The sequence below is a fragment of the Danio rerio genome, chromosome 20 (assembly GCF_049306965.1).
Source record: "Danio rerio strain Tuebingen ecotype United States chromosome 20, GRCz12tu, whole genome shotgun sequence".
Lineage (NCBI taxonomy): Eukaryota > Metazoa > Chordata > Actinopteri > Cypriniformes > Danionidae > Danio > Danio rerio.
Genome location: NC_133195.1, coordinates 42,370,001 through 42,392,221, shown reverse-complemented (window position 1 = coordinate 42,392,221; position 22,221 = coordinate 42,370,001). Strand labels below are relative to the sequence as shown.

Genomic DNA, 22,221 nt, shown 5'->3' with positions numbered 1-22,221 from the left:
AATGACCAAACACGGAAGATTTTATGACAGACGGAAAACTATTCCCAAAGACTAATCATACCATCTTTTCATGACATCAATGAGGAAAAACTGTGTGGAAAGACAGCCTTTTGAATCGTTTCACAAGTCACAGTTTCCTCATAAGCATTATTCAGGGACAGCTCGCCCTGATGTGAAAATCCTGTCATTGTTTACTCATACAAACCTCAACGAGTTTCTTTCATCTGTTGAACACAAAAGAAGATAATCTGGAGATTGATGGTAACCAAAACAGCTAGCTATTATTTTTCTTCTTACTATGAAAGTCAACGGTTACTGTCAAGTTTCCAATTACAAACATTTTTTGAAATATTTTCTTTTGTATTCCATAGAAGAAACTCATGCAGGTTCGGAAAAAGCTGGAGCTTAAATAAATGGTGAAAATATTTACATTTTGGAGAGTGGGTGGGGGTAACTACTACTAACTAAGTTAAGGTCTTTGCACACTGAAGTCTGAAATTTTCATGTGTTTTGTTAGTAGTTGAAAATGTACACAAACTTTGCACACTGAGTCCGATGCCTATTAATTAATCCATTACGGAAAAAAAAAAAAACATTTCGGAGTCAGTTAAAGTAGAGATACTTTGTTCTCCTCTCCTAAGTAGAAAAGCGAGAGGAATAGGCTACATATAATGTTCATCCAAAACTGCATAGAGAGGAAGAAGAGATCAATGATCCGTGCTATGATTATTCTAAAATGCAAAGTTTATTTCAGGATATCTGGGGAATTTTGAAACATTGCTGGTGAAGCTTTCAATTAAATTCAAGGTTATTTCAAGAGCCATTTTACAATGTAGATTGTTTCAAAGCAGCTTAACATAGAAATTCTAGTAAATTGAATACGTGTCAGTCCAGTTTTTAGAGTAGAAGTTCAGTTTAGTTTAGTTCAGTGTGGTTTATTTTTAAGAGCAAATCCATTGATGCTTCACACATTTACGTACATAAACAAATCCTGAACAGAGCCTATAAACACCTCTCAATGCACATTTTCAGATGCAAAAAGCAAAAAAAAAAAAAACAGTTCAAATTTTTTTATGACGAACGAAAGTTTTGGATGCAGTGTGTCAATATGACTGACAAAGCGTAATGTCGAATTAATTTTTTTAACGTGTGAAAATTACAGTCTAGAATTTCGGATTCAGTGTGTGATAACCTTTAATGCTCATCCCATTTGGAATAATACAAACAGGAAAGGTTAAAGCGACACATTCATTTTCACAGTATTGATTATTAATCCACACTGAACTGAGCTAAACTGAACTGAACTTAAACTCTGAAAACTGAACTGATTCTATTTCAATTTACTATGATCTGAAGCTGCTTTGACACAATCTACATTGTAAAAGCGCTATACCAATAAATGTGAAATGAATTGAATTTTTAAATATAGCAATACATATAAAAAAATACAAAATCCAACATTTTTAACATTTGCAAGTTGCTTTGGATGAAAGTGTATGCCAAATGATAAAGAAATTATATAAATGTAAATAATTAGGAGAAAATACCATCCATTAGACTTTCTGTTCCTCAATAATCAAACACTACACTACAAAAAAATATTACTTTCCTTTTTAACAATTTTTTGTTCTTGTTTCTAGTCCAAATATCTACAAATTCTAAAATCAGGAAGCATTTTTCTGACAAGCAAAAAGTATTGTCTTGTTTTAAGAAATAATATGCCAATGCTAAGTGAGTTTTTCCTGCCTGGACTTGTGCACATCCACAAAGAAAAGCATCATGCTGCCTACAAGGTTGTTTTATTTTCATTCTCAGGAATAAGTTGGAATTATGACCCATTTAACCTCACAGGATCACCATGATCTGATGCTGCTTTATTCAGAATGTGACGCATGTTATCTGTGTTATTTATTTATTTTTTTATTTACCGTAGGTGAACTAGTTGGAAGTTTGGAAAACATTAACTAAGGCTGTAATTATTTGGGCAAAACATATATAAAAGGTCTTAAAATAATAATTTGTTTTAAAGTAACTGTGTTTTATGTTAAAAATATAATTTATTTTTGTGTTTAAAGCTTCTGTCATAACACTCTGTCAGTGTCTCAGAGTTATTCAGAAGTTATTAAATGCTGGAGTAATGCACAAAAAAGTTTTTATTGCAACCGTTTTGCAAACATGTTTTATACCATATTAAATATATATATTTTGTGTGCATGCTGTATAAGTGCACATACATTGTTTAGCCATAGAGTTTACATGGTGATAAAACAGCAAGTAATACAACAAACTTTTAGTTTGGGCTATCTTTTGCAACTGTACATTTCTTTACAATGCCCTTGATGTGTGAACATTAGCCAGTGGGAGAGTGTTTTTTGTCTCTTATTCTGTGAGAGTATTCTGACCCAAAACAGACTTTACAAAATGTAAATCATTGTAATATTTTTTTTTAGAATGTGAGAACAGAATATTTTAAATATTTTAACCTACAAGACTGGTTAGTCAAAAGTCTTATTCGGGGCCATTCAGTGTGGTTATTTAAACCTTATTTCAGCTATATTTTTTTCTCCAAAACCTCGCATAATGTTTAAAAAAAAAGAATGTACATCAATATTTTTGACATATTATTGTAGCACAGGGCGAGGCAGTGGCGCAGTAGGTAGTGCTGTCGCCTCACAGCAAGAAGGTCGCTGGTTCAAACCTCGGCTCAGTTGGCATTTCTGTGTGGAGTTTGCATGTTCTCACTGCCTTTGCGTGGGTTTCCTCCGGGTGCTCCGGTTTCCCCCACAGTCCAAAGACATTACAGTACAGGTGAATTGGGTAGGCTAAATTGTCTGTAGTGTATGAGTGTATGTGTGTGGATGTTTCCCAGAGATGGGTTGTGGCTGGTTGGGCATCCGCTGCGTAAAAACTTGCTGGATAATTTGGCGGTTCATTCCGCTGTGGCGACCCAGGATTAATAAAGGGACTAAGAAAACAAGAAAATGAATGAATGAATGAATGTACGTAGCACAGATTGTGCTTAATACAAATATACATGTTGGCCAATACTATGTAATAAGCATCCAGAAATAAGCACAAATATCTTAGGGGCCCCAAAATCCTCTCTGACCCCAAAGTTTTTCCTTTTGACATAAGGTTCTTGCTTACCCCATTGGCAAATTATTTAGCTTGTTTTAAGAAAAACTCAGTTTTGGCATATTATTTCTTTAAAGAAGACATGATTTTTTGCTTGTCTAGAATTTTTTATTTATTTAAGAATTTGTATATATATTTGGATGAGAAAAGGCAGAATTCTAAGTAAGAAAAGCATTTTTTGCAGTGTAAACTTTCTTGCAGTGCATTTTCCCGCAGCGTCTACTCCATCCAGCAGTGTGTCTGTGTGTACGTGTTACTGATGGCATTGTCGTGTCTGTCCTCTCCGCTTAATTAAAAAAGTCTCATGGCATCTCACAATGTATTACTCTGTTCTAGCCTTGTCATCCTCAAGGACCCTCCTGCCATTTGCACAGTCGCTATCAGGCAGCCCAATTGGCGTTTATACCAGAAGCCTCATGTCCATCCATTATAGTCAAGCCCGCTCAGATTAGCAGTTTCCATCTGGGCTTTTCTGAAGCAGGTGTTATGTAGTGAGGCCAGTTCCCCTCTCAAGGTTGCCCTGGTGCCACAGCCGTTTAAGCTGTTCATTTATTGACCTGCTCTGATAAAACCGAGAACGTACAATGGAACATACTCGCACAGGTTCATTGTGGAGTGCTGGAAAAGCAAACACGATCTGGTGCAGACAATGTGATGACTCGACTGTCTGGAGTCTTTTAGCATGCTTCATTTAGGATGGCCACTGACCTTTCCCATCTCAAATGCTCCATATCGGATTTGTTCCAATTCAAACTGGTTTTCCTATTCTGACCTTGTTTTATATGTATATAATCCAGATTATGAGTGGTCGGGTGCAATATTTGTAGTATAGATATGGCAAAAAACTGATTTGCTACTTTATAAGCTAAGTTTTGTTTAGATCACCTTTCAGGCCATATACAGGAATCACACAGTAAAATTCAATAGCTTTTAAGATCTTTCTTAAGAGTTTTTCCAAACATTTCAAAACCTCGTCACCACTTTAGGTTCCAACTGGTAACACAGGCGACATTTGAATTTACAGTATATTTACTAAATACTGATTATAACAAACTAATCCTAATCTAAAACATTATTGAAATAATGAATAAAAATGCTAATCCAGCAGGGGCACTATGAAACTAAATGACAAAGCAGCATGAACGTCAAATCTAGTATCCCAATATTCACAGATTATTTTATACATTGTACAATCAAAAATTAAACCAATTTTAATACCTTGTAAAACAGCATTTAAGACCTGTTAATACTTTTTAAAGGCCTTTTTTTCTTCTACATTGATTTATTACCTTTTATTACTTTAAGACTCAGCGCACACCCTACTTTTATATGTATATACAGCCTGGACTCGGAGGAAACTCACGCCAACACGTGGAGAACATGCCAACTCCACACAGAAATGAAAACTAACCCAGCCGGGACTCGAACCAGTGACCTTCTTGCTGTGAGGTGACGGTGCTAACCACTGTGCCGCCAATAATAATAATAACATTAATAATAATATTAATAATAATAATAATAATAATAATAAATATTCCTTGAGCACCAAATCAGAATATTAGAATGATTTCTGAAATATCATGTGGTGTAATTGTTGAAAATTCAGCTTTGAATCACATTAATAATATGCAATAATATTTAATTTAAAATGTATTCAAACATAAAATAGTTTATTACAATTTTTTATATCAAGTCAAATAAAAAATTAACCAGCGACTTTGTTGTGAGGTGACAGCACTACCCACTGTGCCACCGCGCCGCCCTTAGCTGTTTATTTGTATTTATAAAATTCACATTCTACATGATCTTATTCTACATATCAATACCCAAACCTAACCACTACCTTTTTTTTTTTTTTTAACTAAAAGTCAGTTAGCAATGATTTGTTAATAATACAAATTGTACCTTAAAATAAAGTGTTTATTTATTCATTCATTTTCTTTTCGGCTTAGTCCCTTTGTCAATCCAGGGTCGCTACAGCGGTATGAACCGCCAACTTATCCAGCACATTTTTACGCAGCGGATGCCCTTCCAGCTGCAACCCATTTCTGGGAAACATCCACACACACTCATTCACACTCATACACTACGGACAATTTTAGCCTACCCAATTCACCAGTACCACATGTCTTTGGACTTGGGGAAACCGGAACATCCGGAGGAACATGCAAACTCCAGACAGAAACGCCAACTGAACCAGCCGAGGCTTAAAATAAAGTGTGAACAAAGTAAATAATTGACTCACAATTGAAAGAACAAAAAGTCGTATTTATGAGATAAAAAAAAAATCTGTAACAATCATTCATTATGTTAAACTATTATTAATTTCTTTATTATTATTATTATTATTATTATTATTATTCAGTGTCAGAAATCTATAACATCTAAAACATATATGATTGTAAAAGTATTTACTGTTTATTATATATCATAATTTACCCAATGCAATCTTATGGAAATTCATAACTTTTTGATTTAGTGGCTATTTTGTATGAGTTCGTATGATCTAATTCATGTAATTTACTACAATTTGCTCATCACCCAATGGCGATTTTGTTTAGGGGCAGGGTTGGGTGCCGCGCCTCCTTTTTAAAATCGTACATTTTTGTACGACTGAACTCAAATTAGCCACTAAACTGCCAAAATACTTAAATACTTACGTTTCACATTAGATTGGGCTGAATTTACCACACAATGGCAATACAATTGTCATTTAATTTAATAAATTATGTAAAATATATATTAACATATACAGTTAAAGTCAGAAATATTAGCGCCCTTTTGAATTTTGTTCCCTTTTAAATATTTCCCAAATGATGTTTAACAGTGCAAGGAAATTCTCACAGTATGCCTGATAATATTTTTTCTTCTGGAGAAAGTCTTATTTGTTTTATTTCGGCTAGAATAAAAGCAGTTAATAATTCTTTAAGCACCATTTTAAGATCAAAATTATAAGCCACTTTAAGCTATTTTTTTTAGACTGTCTACAGAACAAACCATCGTTATACAATAACTTGCTTAATTACCCTAACCTGCCTAGTTAACCTAATTAACCTAGTTAAGCCTTTAAATCATGGCAAAGATAAAATAAATCAGTTATTAGAAATGAGCTATTATAACTATTATGTTTAGAAATGTGTTGAAAAAATCTTCTCTCCGTTAAAAAGAAATTGGGGATAAAATTACAATATATATATATTGTGTAATAGTTTTATATATTGGAAAATCTCAGCAGACTTAATGACATATTAACAAAACAAATGTGCACAGTACAGAGATATGAACAACATGCTTAGTAATGCAAGACTAAACACAAGTAGATTGTAATATAAAACTGTTATACTCGCAAATAAAAATCAATACAGAGTGACGTCAGGCTTTAGAAACAAAAATAACATGCTAAATTTAGAAGACTGCCCTATGAATGCCTTTTTGTTGCATGCCAAGTTATGTCACGTAATTGACTGAGACATTAATAATAAATCCGCCTTGCTGGGATACACAAAACCTCATCTCTCTCTCTCATCTTGCTTTTCTGGTTCTCTTTTTCATGCCCATAAATCTGCAGTGCTGAGTCACTCTCCTGCCTTTCTTCATGTTATCGGAGTGTCAAAAAATAAATTGACAGTTTGAAGCAACGAGGAAGAAAATAAATTATGATCTATTCCACACGTTAGCAACAAATAACAGTTTTAGACCCCAAAACAGCTACATCAGACTAAGCAAGATAGAAAAGACTTAGCGTATGACTAATAATAATGATAAAAAATTAGCTCAGGCAAGTGCAAGCAAGCATTCATAAAAAGAGGCAGTGATGTCACTGCATGGAGTGAGAGAGAAGGGGCGGAGGCTCTGAACACACACACACACACACATGCTCACAGTCTGAGAGTTAAAGCAGGAAAGCTGCACATCCAAACACTCAGACTCAGCCTTGCGTGTGCGTACAGACACGCTCCTCACACATCCTTTACCCTGAGCAAGCCCAGCATGCCCTCCAGGAGCCTGGACTGTAATATCTCCACTCTCATCGCCTGTGCGGTGGACGTGGAGGTGTTCACCAGTCGAGAGGTCAAGGTAGGGTTCTGACTTTCATGCTTGCTTTACATATATACAGCTATGGGTTATTGTAGTGGTTTTATTACTAACACATTGACAAATGAATAGGGTTAAGATGTCTAGACCAGTGTTTCCCAACCCTGTTTCTGGAGGCACACCAACAGTACATAATTCTGACGTCCCCCTTTATCTAAACCATTTAATTGGAGTCTTTTCTAATGTTCTAATGTTAGAAAATCTCTTCATGTGTCTAATTAGGAAGAGATTGAAAATGTGGAATGTTGGAGTGCCTTCAGGAATAGGGTTGGGAAACACTGGTTTAGACGATGTTTGTTTGTACATAAAGTAACAGACTGGAGTGTCTCATTGTGGGTATCTACAGTACATACATAAAAAGAGCACTTACAGCAGCCTCGTATATCATTTTTATTTCTACTGAAAGACTTTTAATTTGAAATTAAAGCATTTGTCCTTGTCTTTCAAGTGATTGTGCTTGTTAATGCACCTCTACTGATGTTAGCTGCTGGGTATTTTGGTTGTCTGTGTGTGTGTGTGGAGGTTTGCCTCAGCTCTGTTCATTCACACCACACACCATTCATTATCAAATACACTTCATCTCGGTGCTTCACGCGCTTGCTTGACTGGCCATCAATCTCTGAAGACTGTGACCCCTGCTTATCTTTCACATCACACTCGGTCAGACCCTACAAGGTCATTATTGATACCTACCTTATGTTTCATTTAGATGAGTGCTTATAATGCTTCATTGCACACTTTGGAATGAGTGCAACCTGTCTAATTGAACTTCATTATTCTGTATTTGGTAATTTGGTCAATATTGGAGTTCATCAAACTAGATCAGATCTGATAGAGCCATCGGTTTATTTGTCCTGATATTTTTAAAGGTAGCATATCTTAGTCACACATGGAAGGAATGTTAGGAATGAGCTGCTTCTTTTTTTTAAAGATGACCGTAAGTGCTTCCAATAGTTATATGTCTCCAAAAGTAGATTGGATTTTTCTTTACATCATAAAAGTGGTAGCAAAGAAAAGCTCAACTGTTGCTTTTCAGAGTAAAATCAAATGTTAGTTAGAGCAGGAATATTTAATTGGATTTGATTCTGAAAAGGCGATGCAGTGGCGCAGTAGGTAGTGCTGTCGTCTCACAGCAAGAAGGTCGCTGGGTTGAGCCGCCGCTCAGTTGGCGTTTCTGTGTGGAGTTTGCATGTTTTTCCTGCATTCGCGTGGGTTTCCTCCGGGTGCTCCGGTTTCCCCCACAGTCCAAAGACATGCAGTACAGGTGAATTAGGTAGGCTAACTTGTCCATAGTGTATGAGGGTATGCGAATGAGTGTGTGGATGTTTCCCAGGGATGGGTTGCAGCTGGAAGGGCATCCGCTGCGTAAAAAAAATTCTCATTATGTAGTTAATAACAAAAGATATACTATGTGACATTGCGTTGTTTCCATGCCACTTCTCACGTGTGTTTGGTTGTGAGACCTAGTTTGTGGTTTGAGACTAGGTTGTCATCGATTTTTCCTATTGTAAAGTCATGCAATGTGAAACCTAGGGTTGGCCGATAAAATAGTTATCGGTATTTATTGACAAAACACCATTGTCAATATCTATAAAAAAAAAGATTCAGTATGTAGTTGCACTATAAAGCGCTACAGTTTTATTAAAATGTGGCTGCTGAGCGTGCTTTGGAAGCAATGCTAATAAGCTTGGGGTATAAGTTTGTCATTTCCAATGGAGGCGCGCAACTTGCACAATGCGTATTTTCTAGCTGCACGTAGTTGAAAACATATAGTTTTCCGAATGCCACAAGCGCACCGCAATTCATGAACTAGTAGAACTAACCAATCTGCTTCACACTTTGTATGGAATATATAAATTTCAGTACTGACGGCAGACTAATTACTTCATACAATCACAGCGCACAGAAACACTGCAGTGCTTTTTACTTTTCTCTATACACTTGCATCAAAACTGCAGCAATGGTTTGTTCATTTATCTTCCTCTGAGAAAATGCTGATTGTCACCTAGTTACTAGTCACCTAGTAAACCATGCACTTGAGCTTGTTACTTCAGGTCAGAATAACAACACATGCGAAAATGAAAAAAAAAGATGTTGGCAGAGTGGCTTTTTGGTTTCTTTTTTTGTGCATCCCAGCCATTAGCTCCCCATCTGAATGAGTTTTTAGCATAGGGGTTATGTAGTCATTCAACTTCACAATTTGGAAAGTTCAGTATGTGTCTGAATAATGATGGCTGGTTTCTTTACTTGAAAGCTCAGATTTGATTATCATGATTTGTTTTGTTGACAGAGTTTGAGGTTTACTGTCTTATCATTATTGACATCTTACAGATGTTGATCTACCTTTACCATGACACACACTTTATAACATATTATTTATCAAGTTTAAGAGTCTCTTTAACACTTGTTTGCTTTATTATAAATATATCATATATTTTGTTGAAATATGTTTTGTTTTTGACTATTAAAACTATTTGCCTTAGTAATGCTAGTAAACAAAAAAGTGGTTAATAAATAAATCCTAATATTCTTAATGGTATTGTTTAAAAATATTCAACAATCATCAATATCAAAAGATTTGAAACATGATTTTTATTTTTTTTTTGCAATATTTCCCAGCCCTAGTGAAACCCCTTGTCTCCGATCTATCTTGCAATGTAAACACAGAACCAACGGAATGCTACACCAGATAGTCATGCAGTGTGAAAACATCTGTGATGTGACTACTTTTTTGGGGGGGGGGGCTTGTTGAAGAGGAGACAGAGTGATGAAATCAATTATAATATTCTGGGATTTTTAATGACCACAGAGAATCAGGACTTCTGTTTAATGTCTCATCCAAAAGACGGCGCACACTGAGCAGTATAGAGTCCCCTTCACTATACTGAGGTGTTAGGACTGGTCCCACTAACACCACTTCAAGCAGCAACCTAGCTTTCCTATGTGGAATCCCATCCAGGTATTGATCGGGCGCAGCCCTGCTTAACTTTAGTGGGGGACCATGTGAGAGTTGCAGAGAGCTAGCTGTCGGCTAAAAGTATAAGTATTTGTTTCATGTGTCATAGAATATAAGATAAACATCACATCCATTTGATTTTACCAAGTCCTTCACATAAACTCTACAATTGCTAACAAGTAATACTGCATAAAACCAAACACTCAAACTGTGTATTTTGCTAAGCAACAATGAATAGCAGATGGTATGTGTCCAGCATTTGGTGTTAGCAAATACAAAACATTTGAACAGCTCTTTGAAAAGATGTAAATACTCGTTGACTTCCTTTACAGTTCTGTTTTTCTACCTACTGCAGTGAATAAGCATTTTCATTCAGCCTCTCTGCCTTGACCAAGACACATTAAATATGAAAATCATAATGAATTTTTATGCAAAACATTTGTATTGGTGGCCGTTTTGTTTCCTTTTTCTTGGCAAATATTATTTTTTCCTCACACATAAGTCCTTGGTCAATTTTGACATTCTCCTAAACCTTGTGTCCAATCCACATCTAATTTAAGATGAAATATGTAGAGCATTGCACATCCCACAAATCTATATTATTTCTTCAGAAAACTTTTTTTCAAGAAATTTCATTAAAAAGATATGCTAACATTTTCCAATCTCATATAATTCCTCTTCATATTTTCCATATGGACCCCTCTTACTCACCATTATAAGATCATGCAGAGTTTCTGAACCCCTGTGTCTGTCTCTTCCTGCCTCATGAGTTTGTCGTGACATCTTTCACACTGCCTCGGCTGTGACTGGCCGAGTTTCAGCATGGACCATAATGCTGAGTAATAGCAGGAAGAGCAGCAGGTCTTCAGGGCTTTCCACATTTATTTGTTCCTCGCTGGGAACACTGCAAGTCAGGAGGTCACTTTTATTTTCTCTGGGTGCCACAGAGATGACCTGTTTCCTTTAATAACAGCAAGAACATCTCAGGCACTGCAGCACAACTTCATTTCCTGTCAAACCAGTTCACCAAATAGTCATCCAAATATTAGATCAGCTCTTTCCCTCTTCTCAGCTTACATTGTAAGTAACTATTTCCTTTACCTGACTGTTAAGAGTTTTTAAAAACTTTGCTCAATGAGCCTTGCTTCATACAAAGTCATTATAAAGGCCGGTATACAACTGGTAATAAAATGGAAAGTCTTTAGTGTGATCAAAAGTGCAGGATGCCAAATACAGGTGTAAATAGTCCACTTTTAACCACTTCCAGAGAAAGTCGAAAACTCAATTAGATTACATCATGCTGCATATAACCAGATTAATGCTGTTGAATGGAATAGCCAAAAGACTTACGTGATTTTTGACTGTTGATTTACACAACAACTGCATTTTTTGGGACTGAGAATGCATAGATATAACAACAGGTTTCAAAGTAAAGCAGGTCGCACACCAGAAGTGCCGCTCGGTGCCGTGACACAGCGCGCACATGACAGTTTAAAGTATCACACACCTTCGCATGATATTTAACATGAAACTAATCAGATGGCGCCCTGTGGTGCGGCTGAAATATGAACTGCGTCCTAAGTCATGGCTGGGCGCCACCGACTTGCAGCGCCGATGTGTGTACCTTGATAGTAACTTATGTTTAGAATTCTATAATGCATGTCGCTGCTTGGCGCTACGCGGCGCGTTGCCGAGCGGAGTTCTGGTGTGTGACCTGCATAAGAGTGTCAAAATTAACTGACACAACTGACATTCCTTCGATGCCCCACGATGCAGACGTGGACAATTCAGTATTGGTTCATTAGATCATCACCGGTTATTACGTACTGGCGTCAAATCTCATATTAGGGTTGTCACAACACTGGAATTCGATACCAAAATTGAAAAAAACATTCATTTCCCGCAAACATTTGAGCGCTGTTGAGCACGTTCTTAAACACCGCTGATTTGCCATTGTGTTCACGTGCTCAACAAAAAAGACTGTGATTGGCCGTGAAGGTCATCAGTTCACCAAACTCCCCGCTGTTTACTGCATGTAACCACAGATACAGGGAGCTTTTTTTTTTTTTTTTAAACTGTTTTTTTTCTTTAAAATGTAACTTTAGTATTTAGTCATTGCATGTACGGCCACTTTTATCTTTAGGTGCTGTTTTTTAATCATTTTAGTACAGTAACAACTGCAACAATCTATGTAATATTGTAAATCTATGTAACATACAGATTGGGTCCCGAAAATGAACATGTACAAACTATACAGACCCAGGTAAGACACCAGAAAAAAGAGTTATGTTCATCTAAATCTGGGCTTTGTTTATATAAGTACTGTATATAAACATGACTTTCTGACTTCTGAACATTACACAAAGCCAGCCAATCAGATTGTATGATACCTGTATGTTTACATTAGCGTTTTGCACTAGATCCTGGTATTCCTCTAGGCTTGCAGTCCTAAAAGCAGCATTGTGTGTTTTATAGTCATACATTAAAAGGAGTTATATTTAACCGAGGTCAAAGTGGAACAGAAAATATAAGAGCTCAAGAGGATCTGGCCTGGATCTGTTTAAGATGAATAGTGTCTCCCCATGCAGAGAAAAATTCACCTTTTTCTCCTCCCCCATTGGAGGCTAATTCATCTCCCAGCAAGGAGAGGATCTGGTCTTGATTAAAAGCAGGGGACTGTTAAATTTGACATTCATTTCAGGATTAATGTTAAGGTTAGGCTCAGTTTGCGTTTTCCCCTTCTTCCACCCCCTATTAAGAAAGTTTTCAAGGCACATCATGAACAGTAAACACACTGCTTGGCCGAAGAACAGCTGTAATTGCTTAAATGCCTGCGTGCCTACCAACCGTCCTCAAAAAGAGTGGAAAAGCATAGCACCTTCTGTTTTGTTTTTTCTTCATGCGAAGGCCGATCATTCCTTTCTAATGGAGTCTCCGGCCATATCTGCTGTTTACATTTTAGTTTTGTCATCTGACGCGGTTTATACACACTTCGCTTTGGCTTGGCAGGAGTGAGGTGTCACTGGGCTAATGGGTGTTATTTTTAGCATCTCTCTTATTCTTGATGGAGTTTTTATCTGTCGTGCAAAAAAGCTGTAACCGAGTGTGTCATTGCGCAGTAATTTCATGCTTTAGTGGGTTGAGATCATACAGCCCTGACGTCACCACAGGCTGTTTACACTGAACAAAAATCATGTCTGCAAAATTGTTGCAAGCAATGTATGTGTTGAATTTAAACAAATTCAATTTTGAAATTTTGAACTTAATTTGTTTGTTTAAATTCAGCCCAAATAAATAGTTTACAACCACTTAAAAAAAAAAAAAAAAAAGAGTAAATCTAAGGAATCATCTCTGAATCACTTTTTTTCAGTGTAGAAACTAACATGGCTGCTTCCAAAACAACTGATTTTAGACACTCTTCATTTTGATGTTCTGTTTGTTGAATTGAAGTAACATTGCATCTACTTGGCAACTAATTCTCATTAGATTATAAGTAGACAGTTCGATTGGGGTTAGGGTTAGTGTAAGTTGACATGTACTTAGTGCAGAGAATGCATAGATTCAGGTAAATGTCTATTGAAGGAGCATATCAACAGATATTAAGCAGACAGTCTACTAATACTCAAATAGACCATCAAAATAAAGAGTTAATCTGATTTTCCCTCTCTTTTTAAAATAATTTACTTTCATTGTTTTTCAATGCTCCACTCTCATCTAAAACGGACGTGTTCCAGAGAAGGTTAGGTAAAAATGTTTCGCTGACATACTTGGTAATTTTTATCTTGGCTTAATAAAATATTCACATCATGTTACCATGTACAAGAGACTCTAATTGAGGGGTCTAATACACTGATACAAAAGCAATTTCCTTAAAGGGGTGGTCCACTACGATGTCATATTTTAAACTTTAGCTGATATATAATGTAGCTGTGTGAACATAAACAACATCTCTGAATGTAATATGCTCAAAGTTCAATACCTTAACAGTATGTTGTAGCGAGGACGTAAACAAGAATGTAAACAATTAGAAATGCTGTTTGGCACAGTTAACACTTTAGCTACAAATACATATTCATCAGTCAAACCCCTGTAAACACACACGATCTTCACCGGTGTGTGCAAAGTCTCCCTATGCAGCCGCTTTCCCTGCGTTCTACATCTCAAATAACGAACTCTTAAAAGATATGTGAACGTTTCATATTACTTGCACTTGCTTATTCTGAATATATGTGAAAGACACTTGTCAGATTTTATTTTAGAGAGCAGGCATGAGGGTCAGCTGAGTACTCTTCATTTTCAGAGGAACTATAGGAAATATGGCATTTTCATATTAGCAGAGCTGTATATAATGAAAGATATATGAAAAAATAACTTGATTATTTACAAATGAAGCATAAGCACACATTGATTTGCATCTTATAAAGACAACCAAGCCTTAAAAATACTCTGTGGACCACCCCTTTCAAATTTATATACACTTTTAGCTGCTTTTTCAAACTATTTATGTAAAATAAGCTAAATCAACACAATTCTTTTGCTTTTTTTCAGAACAACACAAAGGTATTGTGTGAAACCTAACATGTTTTACAATGTAAGATTGCCTTTTCTGCATAATTGACTTAAACTTGTATATTTGCGAGTTAATGCAACAGAGAACTTTATTTAATACTGTATATCAGTATTGAATATGAATATCAGGAGTTTAAGTTTAAAAGGTTTCAAAAGTAATGCAGATGATTTGTTTACTGTTTGCTGTAAATGAGACACAAGGCTTCCTCTTCTGGAAGGGGTGGGTGATGAGTAGCAGCTCATTTACATTTAACAGGGCATGAACAGGATGGAATAAATATTAAGTACTTTAAGGTGAAATTTCATAGACACATTCTGGGCATGAGAACTATTCTGCCAATTCTGTCATTATTAAGCCACTCTGTCGTGTCCAACATTTACAACATATACAAAACAACATGAGGGTGAGTGAATATTGACAATGTTCCATTTGGGCTAATTATTCCAAAAATTATTGGCTTTGAGTAAGCATAAGATAATGTAATGTAATTAACAGCAAATGTAATATATGAAATATGAAAATGCACAATAGACTCTCAAGATAACAATGCAAAATCTGTCTCAGAGGTGCTACCCAATAAAGGTACGTTTTTGTACTTCTTTTAGGTTAGGGGTGCACAAAACTGCCAAATATCAAGAACTTCGAGGACAACATACACACTTAATAGACAAATACACTTCATTGAACATGTACACCTGGACATTTATGCTATGTAACTGCAGGTTAACTATGTTTACATATAATAACCTTAACTGATAAAAGCTATTAGTTAGTTAATTAGTTAACTTTATTAGTTACTAATAACCTCAACTTTTTTTAATTTGATTGTAATGCAATAATTTGCACCTATTTTAAGGCTGCTTTAAAATAATAATTATTGTAAATAGCGCTATACAAATAAACTTGAATTGAAAAATGGTGGCCTACAGAGTTTAGCACCAACTTGCTTTAACACACCTGCCAGTAAGTTTCTAGTATACAAAGAAAAAGCTTGATAAGCTGGATCAGGTGTGTCTAATTGGCGTTGGAGCTAAACTTTGCAGAACACCGCCCCTCCAGGACTTTGATTGGACACCCCTGTTTGAGGTACAGTACTAAGCTTTAAGTTACAATATGAGCCCCTGCAGGTACTAATATATGACTTTAAGGTAACCATACTAATGTAATGTAATGTGATGTGTATTTATATAGCATATTTATTGTGTATGGCCATACACCCAAAGCCCTTCACAATCATGAGGGAGGTTTCTCCACACCACCACCAGTGTGCAGCATCCACTTGAATGATGCGACGGCAGCCACAGGACAACGGCCCAGTGCACTCAGGTTACAAACCTTACTCTTTTACGAGAAGTGCCATGGGAGAGTCAGGACCTAGGTTTAACGTCTCATCCGTAAGACGGTACCGTCCATAGTAAGCACTAACATGTACCCTTTAACTACAAAAGAATACTTTTTCAGGGTACCGTCCCAGTGACAGCTCTAAACCAGTGTCAGCTGTATAAATAAATAAAAAACTTCTAAAAAATAAATATGATCCCTTCAGCTATCTTGCTGAATCTTGCAGATCTCGTGGTGTACTTTGATAATGGCATATCTATATTTATATAGATGAACTGTTTTTGAAATTATTTTATATACTGTATAGTCAAAGCTTCACAGCCTTCTTGATTTTGTCAAACAACATTATGTCTGATTTTCCTGACATTTATACCAGCAAGTAACAGATGGTCTTAATGTTCATTTCCTCAACTTTAAATGAAGGCATTTAAAGCCAACTGCTGTTGCACTTTTTAAACGATGTGTTTCAAGGTGGTTGTAAATGAAGAGCAGATCTGTTGATTTGATAATGCTCTATTTTATAGGCTCTTCTGAGATTAAAATAGAAGATTATAGTGTGGGTAAAGGAGACAGATTTCAGGTCTGTGCCAAGGATGAAATGAATGCGCAGCAATACATAGATTCTTTCCATTATATTCAGGAGAACATGCATCATTCTCTCTGCTTCTTTTATGAGGAGTCAACTTTACAATACCAACAAAGTACCCAAATGGTAAATGTTGGAACAAAATATGTGTGATTAATCTACTGTAAAATGAAAAAGGCCCAATTTTTAGGCTGAAAAGCTAAATATATTTCACACATTCCTTTTACGATTAGATAAAGACATATTTTTAGAAAAGCCAGTGGCAAAATATTCCACTGCACATAACCCTACATCCTGTTTCCATATTTGTAAAGGAATGTCATTTATTTCCACTACAAATACTTTGCTTTGAAATGTCCACTGAAGGTTGTAGAAAAGAAACACAGCACTATGTTGTTACCCATGGCAATAACCCCCCCAAAATACTTAAATTGTTTAAATCTATCTATTTAAAATGTTCATTTTTTCTTGTATATGTATATTAAGCATTATATACTCAAGTCCTAAATTATTCATAAGCTCTGTATTTTCATTTGTTTTTTCTTCTAAACATACTTCGAAGAATTTGAGCCGGATGTTGTACATTATGGCTTTGCTAGAACAAATATACTTTGAGGTAACAAACTATTATTGCTTATTATACATATGGTTATTACCCTTAACCATGAGTATTAACGTTCACTATTAGTGATATGGACATGAATACCTCTAATAATGCATTAATTTTACGTACAGTAGAATAGACTATCATAAATGAGCTCTTTTTGATTAAGCAATTCACCAATTGACTAAACAACCACCCATAACACCCAAGAAACCCCACAGCAATCACATCATGTAGTATAGCAATACCCTGACAACCCTGGAACACTGTAGAATCCTTGAGTTTGAAAACGCATTATAATATAATCAATGAGTTATTTAGATCAAGACAATAAGCACATATGTTAAAAAGTACATCTTAAACACACAACAAAACGTATCTTTAATACCTAACTCTTTTGATTTAGCAATTAATAATACATACCGTATAGTAGAAACATGTAAACTTTGGAACAATATATGAACTTTATGACTAAAAAAAATAAGTATATCATAGATTAACTCTTTTTGACTAAGCCAATAAGCAACCACCAATAAAACACTAGAATTCGCTTAGTAACCAAACAGAAGTGTGCTATAAACAAATAGTTATACCCTAGCAACCCAGGGACACTATTGCTAATTTATGACTTGAAAAATAAGGACCATAATACCACATGCAATCTTTTGACTCTTTTGATTAAACAGATTTTTCCACTGATTTTTTTTTTTCATTAGATAAAGTACAAAGCCAGAGGCAAAATACTCCACTGCACATAACCCTACATCCTCCTTCCTTCATGGTCTCCATATTTGTAAAGGAATGTCATTTATTTTCACAACAAATACTTTCCCTTGAAATGTCCACTGAAGGCTCTTAAAAAAGAAACAGCACTATCCATAGCAACAATAGTTTAGACACAATAAACTCCATCTATTTAAAATATGAAGTTTCTAGCTTGGCTGAGCATTATATTGAAGGATACTTGGAGAAATAAAGCTGCTTGTACATTGTTTCACTGTACTGTACATTTTGAAAAAAAAAAGAGAAGAAATTCAGCTTTCTAAAAAGGCAGTTTCTCATTTTTATGTATTCTATTTCATCAAAATTTGGGAAAATTCTAACTGCCTCCCTAAAGCAGGGGAGGCTAATTGGCTACATTCGTACTCAAATCAGATTTTATTCTCAGATCAGATTTGTTTGCATAACTGTTCACATGGCGTGGCAGTGGCGCAGTAGGTAGTGTTGTCGCCTCACAGCAAGAAGGTCGCTGGTTCGAAGTTCGGCTCAGTTGGCGTTTCTGTGTGGAGTTTGCATGTCCTCCCTGCCTTCGCGTGGGTTTCCTCCGGGTGCTCCGGTTTCCCCCACAGTCCAAAGACGTGCGGTACAGTTGAATTGGGAAGGCTAAATTGACCGTAGTGTATGAGTGTGTGTATGAACGTGTGTGTGGATGTTTCCCAGAGATGGGTTGTGGCTGGAAGAGCATCCGCTGTGTAAAAACTTGCTGGATAAGTTGGTGGTAAGCTGTGGTGACCCCGAATTAATAAAGGGACTAAGTCGACAAGAAAATGATTCTGCTCACATTGTTGTTATAAATGGGGCCAATACCAGATTTCCAGTGTGAATAGATTATGGTCTTAAACTGAAAGGCATGTGCAAAAGGACAACTACGTACATAAATGTGTACAGTGTATGAAGTGAATAAAGCCTGTTATGTTTAATATGATTATTAACATTTTCACAGACAACCGCTTTGTTTTTTTATGAACTGTAAATGGTTGTTTGCTGGTTCTAATGTACATTTTAGTGTTTGAAATCTAAAATAAGTTTTTTTTTTGTGATTGAAAACCATGATTATTTGTCTCATCAAGGGTTAATGAGCAGCCACAGATTGATTTGTGAAGGCAGGGCTCACGCCTGGTTCATCGGTGTTGAAAATTATTTTGTTTGCAAAGTCTGATAACATAGCCTACTGTTAATTCATTTCAATTTGTTATAAACATCTAGGGCTTGACATTAACTTTTTTTGATCACCAGCCATGCACTGTGGCTAGTAGTTTTGCAACATTAATAGCCACTCTGCATTTTCACTAGCCACAATTTTGTTGTTGGGAAAATAAATTTTATATGCATAAATATGACTTTGGCATGCTAAAATGACTTGATTTAGATTTTGTGTTAAGTCCACAAGACTCCTCATTTATTTCACTTTTTGTGTGTCACATAGGAGCTTGCTCAATGAGCATGAGCAAATGGGTCATGGTTTCATAATGTCGTATTGCAATTAGTCTATATCTGACCACACCAGACATAAATAAATAAATATTTCTTAGCCACAGATTTTAAATGTGTCAAAACAAGCCAAATATAGCTGTTTTTATTTGACAAGAAATTTTTTTTTTTATATAAAAAATTGACATTTAAAAAATAATTATTGTCATGTATCAAAAAATATGCACTGTAATCTGTCCTGGCTAAAGGTCCTGGATCACCAGTTAACTACACATAAATGAGGAGTAAATCTCCCATTAAAGCAATGTGAAAAAAAAATATTTAAACCATATTAACAAAAATAACTTTAAGCAAAATAAAGCAGGTGAAAAACAGTGTGTGATTATGAAAGGATGATCACATGCACACGGTTAACTTTAGGCCAATTTATAATCTGTTTAAAGAATAGTTAAAGCGAAAGCAACCGGTGCTGTTTACAAAAAGACAAATCTGGAGCTCTTGAAAGCAGCAAGTCTGTGGGTGCGTGAGCATAACTTTTTGTCTAGCTTATTTGAAAGAGAACCGATCACACCAGTTGGGTTTCTAGGCAGGATTGCTTCACACAAGGAAACGGGAGAGTGCACGCATTTTAAACAGTCACACGCATCACATCAGCTGTTGCGAGTAATCATCCTCTCATTTAGTATTCATCTGTTTTCTTTTGCTCACACCAACACAATTACTTTTGTCAGTCGTGCAGCTTCTTAATACTAAGATCACATTTGCACACATATTAGGCTATTCTTGTCAACCCTGCTTTTAAGAAAACTACAATTTAAAAAGTATTTTCAACCAGCCAAAGTGGCTAGAGGAAGTGTCTTTCTAACCTGCCACAGCTGAAATCTAACTGCATTTGTCAGGCTGGCGGATGTTAATGTCAAGCCCTGTAAACAACATAGGTTGTATCCAGACTATTTTACTAATTTCGTCCCTAACAAAAACAAAAAAAGAGCATTAACCTGTTGCAAGAATTGTCACAGTTTTTCTTTCATATTTGGTTTTGTTAATGTATTCAAGAGTTCACACTTAGCTGATGATTGATAGTAAAGCTAGTTTGGCGTGCTGTCCCGGGAGAGAGCCCTGAGCTTATAAGATCCTCGAGCCCTGGGCTCCCTCCCCTTGCAAGGCAAGAGGGGAGTTTGAGCTCAGGTAGATCTCGATGACTCCCCCTCTTGCTTATTGTAGCTAAGAGTCAGATATGGATGTTGCAGGTGTACTCAGAGTTTAGCTAAAATATTTTGGATTAATTGTTTAGAGTGCTTGTTTTTGAACTGTGGGAGGAAATCGGAGGAACCTGATGGGGAAAACCCACGCGACCACGGGGAGAATGAGCAAACTCCGCACAGAAATGCCGTCTGGTTTGGAAAGGAATTAAACCAGGGGCATTCTTGCTGTGAGGCCACAGCGCTAATCGCTGGCCACCGTGACGCCCGTTTGAAAGGAGGGAAAGGAGGGTTGGGTGGGGGGGTTTCTTCGAGACGAATATATTGAGATGAGAAAAGTCTGGTTATTTATAGTGAGTTAAGGATCGTCTGATAGGATAATCAGTCATTAGCTAAAGTTGGAACAGCTGTGAACAATCATAAGCACTTGATCCTCTCGAAATTTGTTCATAAATAAACTTCACTTAATTTAAGTGAAAATATATATTTCTTGCGGCTATGCCTATGTATTTTATTATTTTCATATAAATGTAATTTTACTATGGTGGTATTTTAAATTTAACTGAACAATCCTTTATTTGGGTTATAGGCTAATGGTTAATGTTTGGTTAATGAGTGCCAGTTGTTCTTTAAACAATATTCAAAATAAATGATGCGTGTCGATCAAAAATAATGTAAAAGTCACTTGAATTCCTACATAACCATTCACACTACGGTCGGATTACAAAACATCAGTATCCGATTGTATCCAATTTAATACCACATATAAAAGTGGCACAGATCTGAATTGAAAAGATTCCATGCGGTTTGGGCTATTCACACGGTCAAGACAAAAACAGATCTGAGTCACATGTGGGCAAAACAAATGAGATTCGGGCCACATTTTCTGCAGTGTGAACATAGCCATTAATGCACAAGGAATTTTCATTTTGAATAAGCCCATCCAGGCGCTTCTGTCATGCTTCTATAAACTCAAACTAAGATCTGATTTCTTTAAAATCAATGATCTTCACTTCCTGGTTGAGATACGATATACAGTTGGTCTCACACTGAAGCACTGCATCAAATTCCATTGTTCCATGCCATGTTTTGTTTTTAAAATTCTAACATTTAATACGCACCCTATACATACACTTGCTTTGCTTGAGGACTTAAACCTTGATGTTTGCATACTGTTTGCTACGCGCTTCTTTTTAAACATCGGTTAAAATCCCTGATAGGGCCAATATCATCCAACACAAACATATGCTGTTGACCATTGTGTTGTGACAGTAATAAATGATCTCGTTTCAAGGTGCAGTGGATCAGACGAATGTGCTTTGATCGGCATTTCACACACCATCAAGCGCTTGTTCTAAAATTAGCACTTGGCATCTTGTAAAAAACTTGAGGGAAGTGCTGAGTCAGAAAGCTGGAGTATTGGAAATGAGCACATATGCAGCGCAGCCCATGTGGTGTCACCTGTCATTGCTGAGTCATTCAAAATGAGCCCAGCTGTCAGAGGCGATACACACCTCTCTC

The 22,221-nt window shown here is 36.2% G+C and overlaps 1 protein-coding gene across 4 annotated transcripts in view; it reads left to right on the top strand.

The window, feature by feature from the left end:
- Window positions 1-22,221, top strand: part of rcan2 (regulator of calcineurin 2) — a 136,045-nt gene that overhangs the window by 78,367 nt on the left and 35,457 nt on the right. The window contains exon 1 of one of the 4 annotated variants that reach the window (NM_214819.2): window positions 7,051-7,212. The exons of 2 other annotated variants lie outside the window; for them this stretch is intronic. In NM_214819.2, coding sequence (NP_999984.1) covers window positions 7,126-7,212 — 87 coding nt within the window. In that variant the 5' untranslated portion in view covers window positions 7,051-7,125. Of the gene's footprint in view, window positions 1-7,050; window positions 7,213-22,221 lie in introns of those variants that run through there. One more of the 4 variants, XR_012395455.1, reaches the window with a different exon arrangement.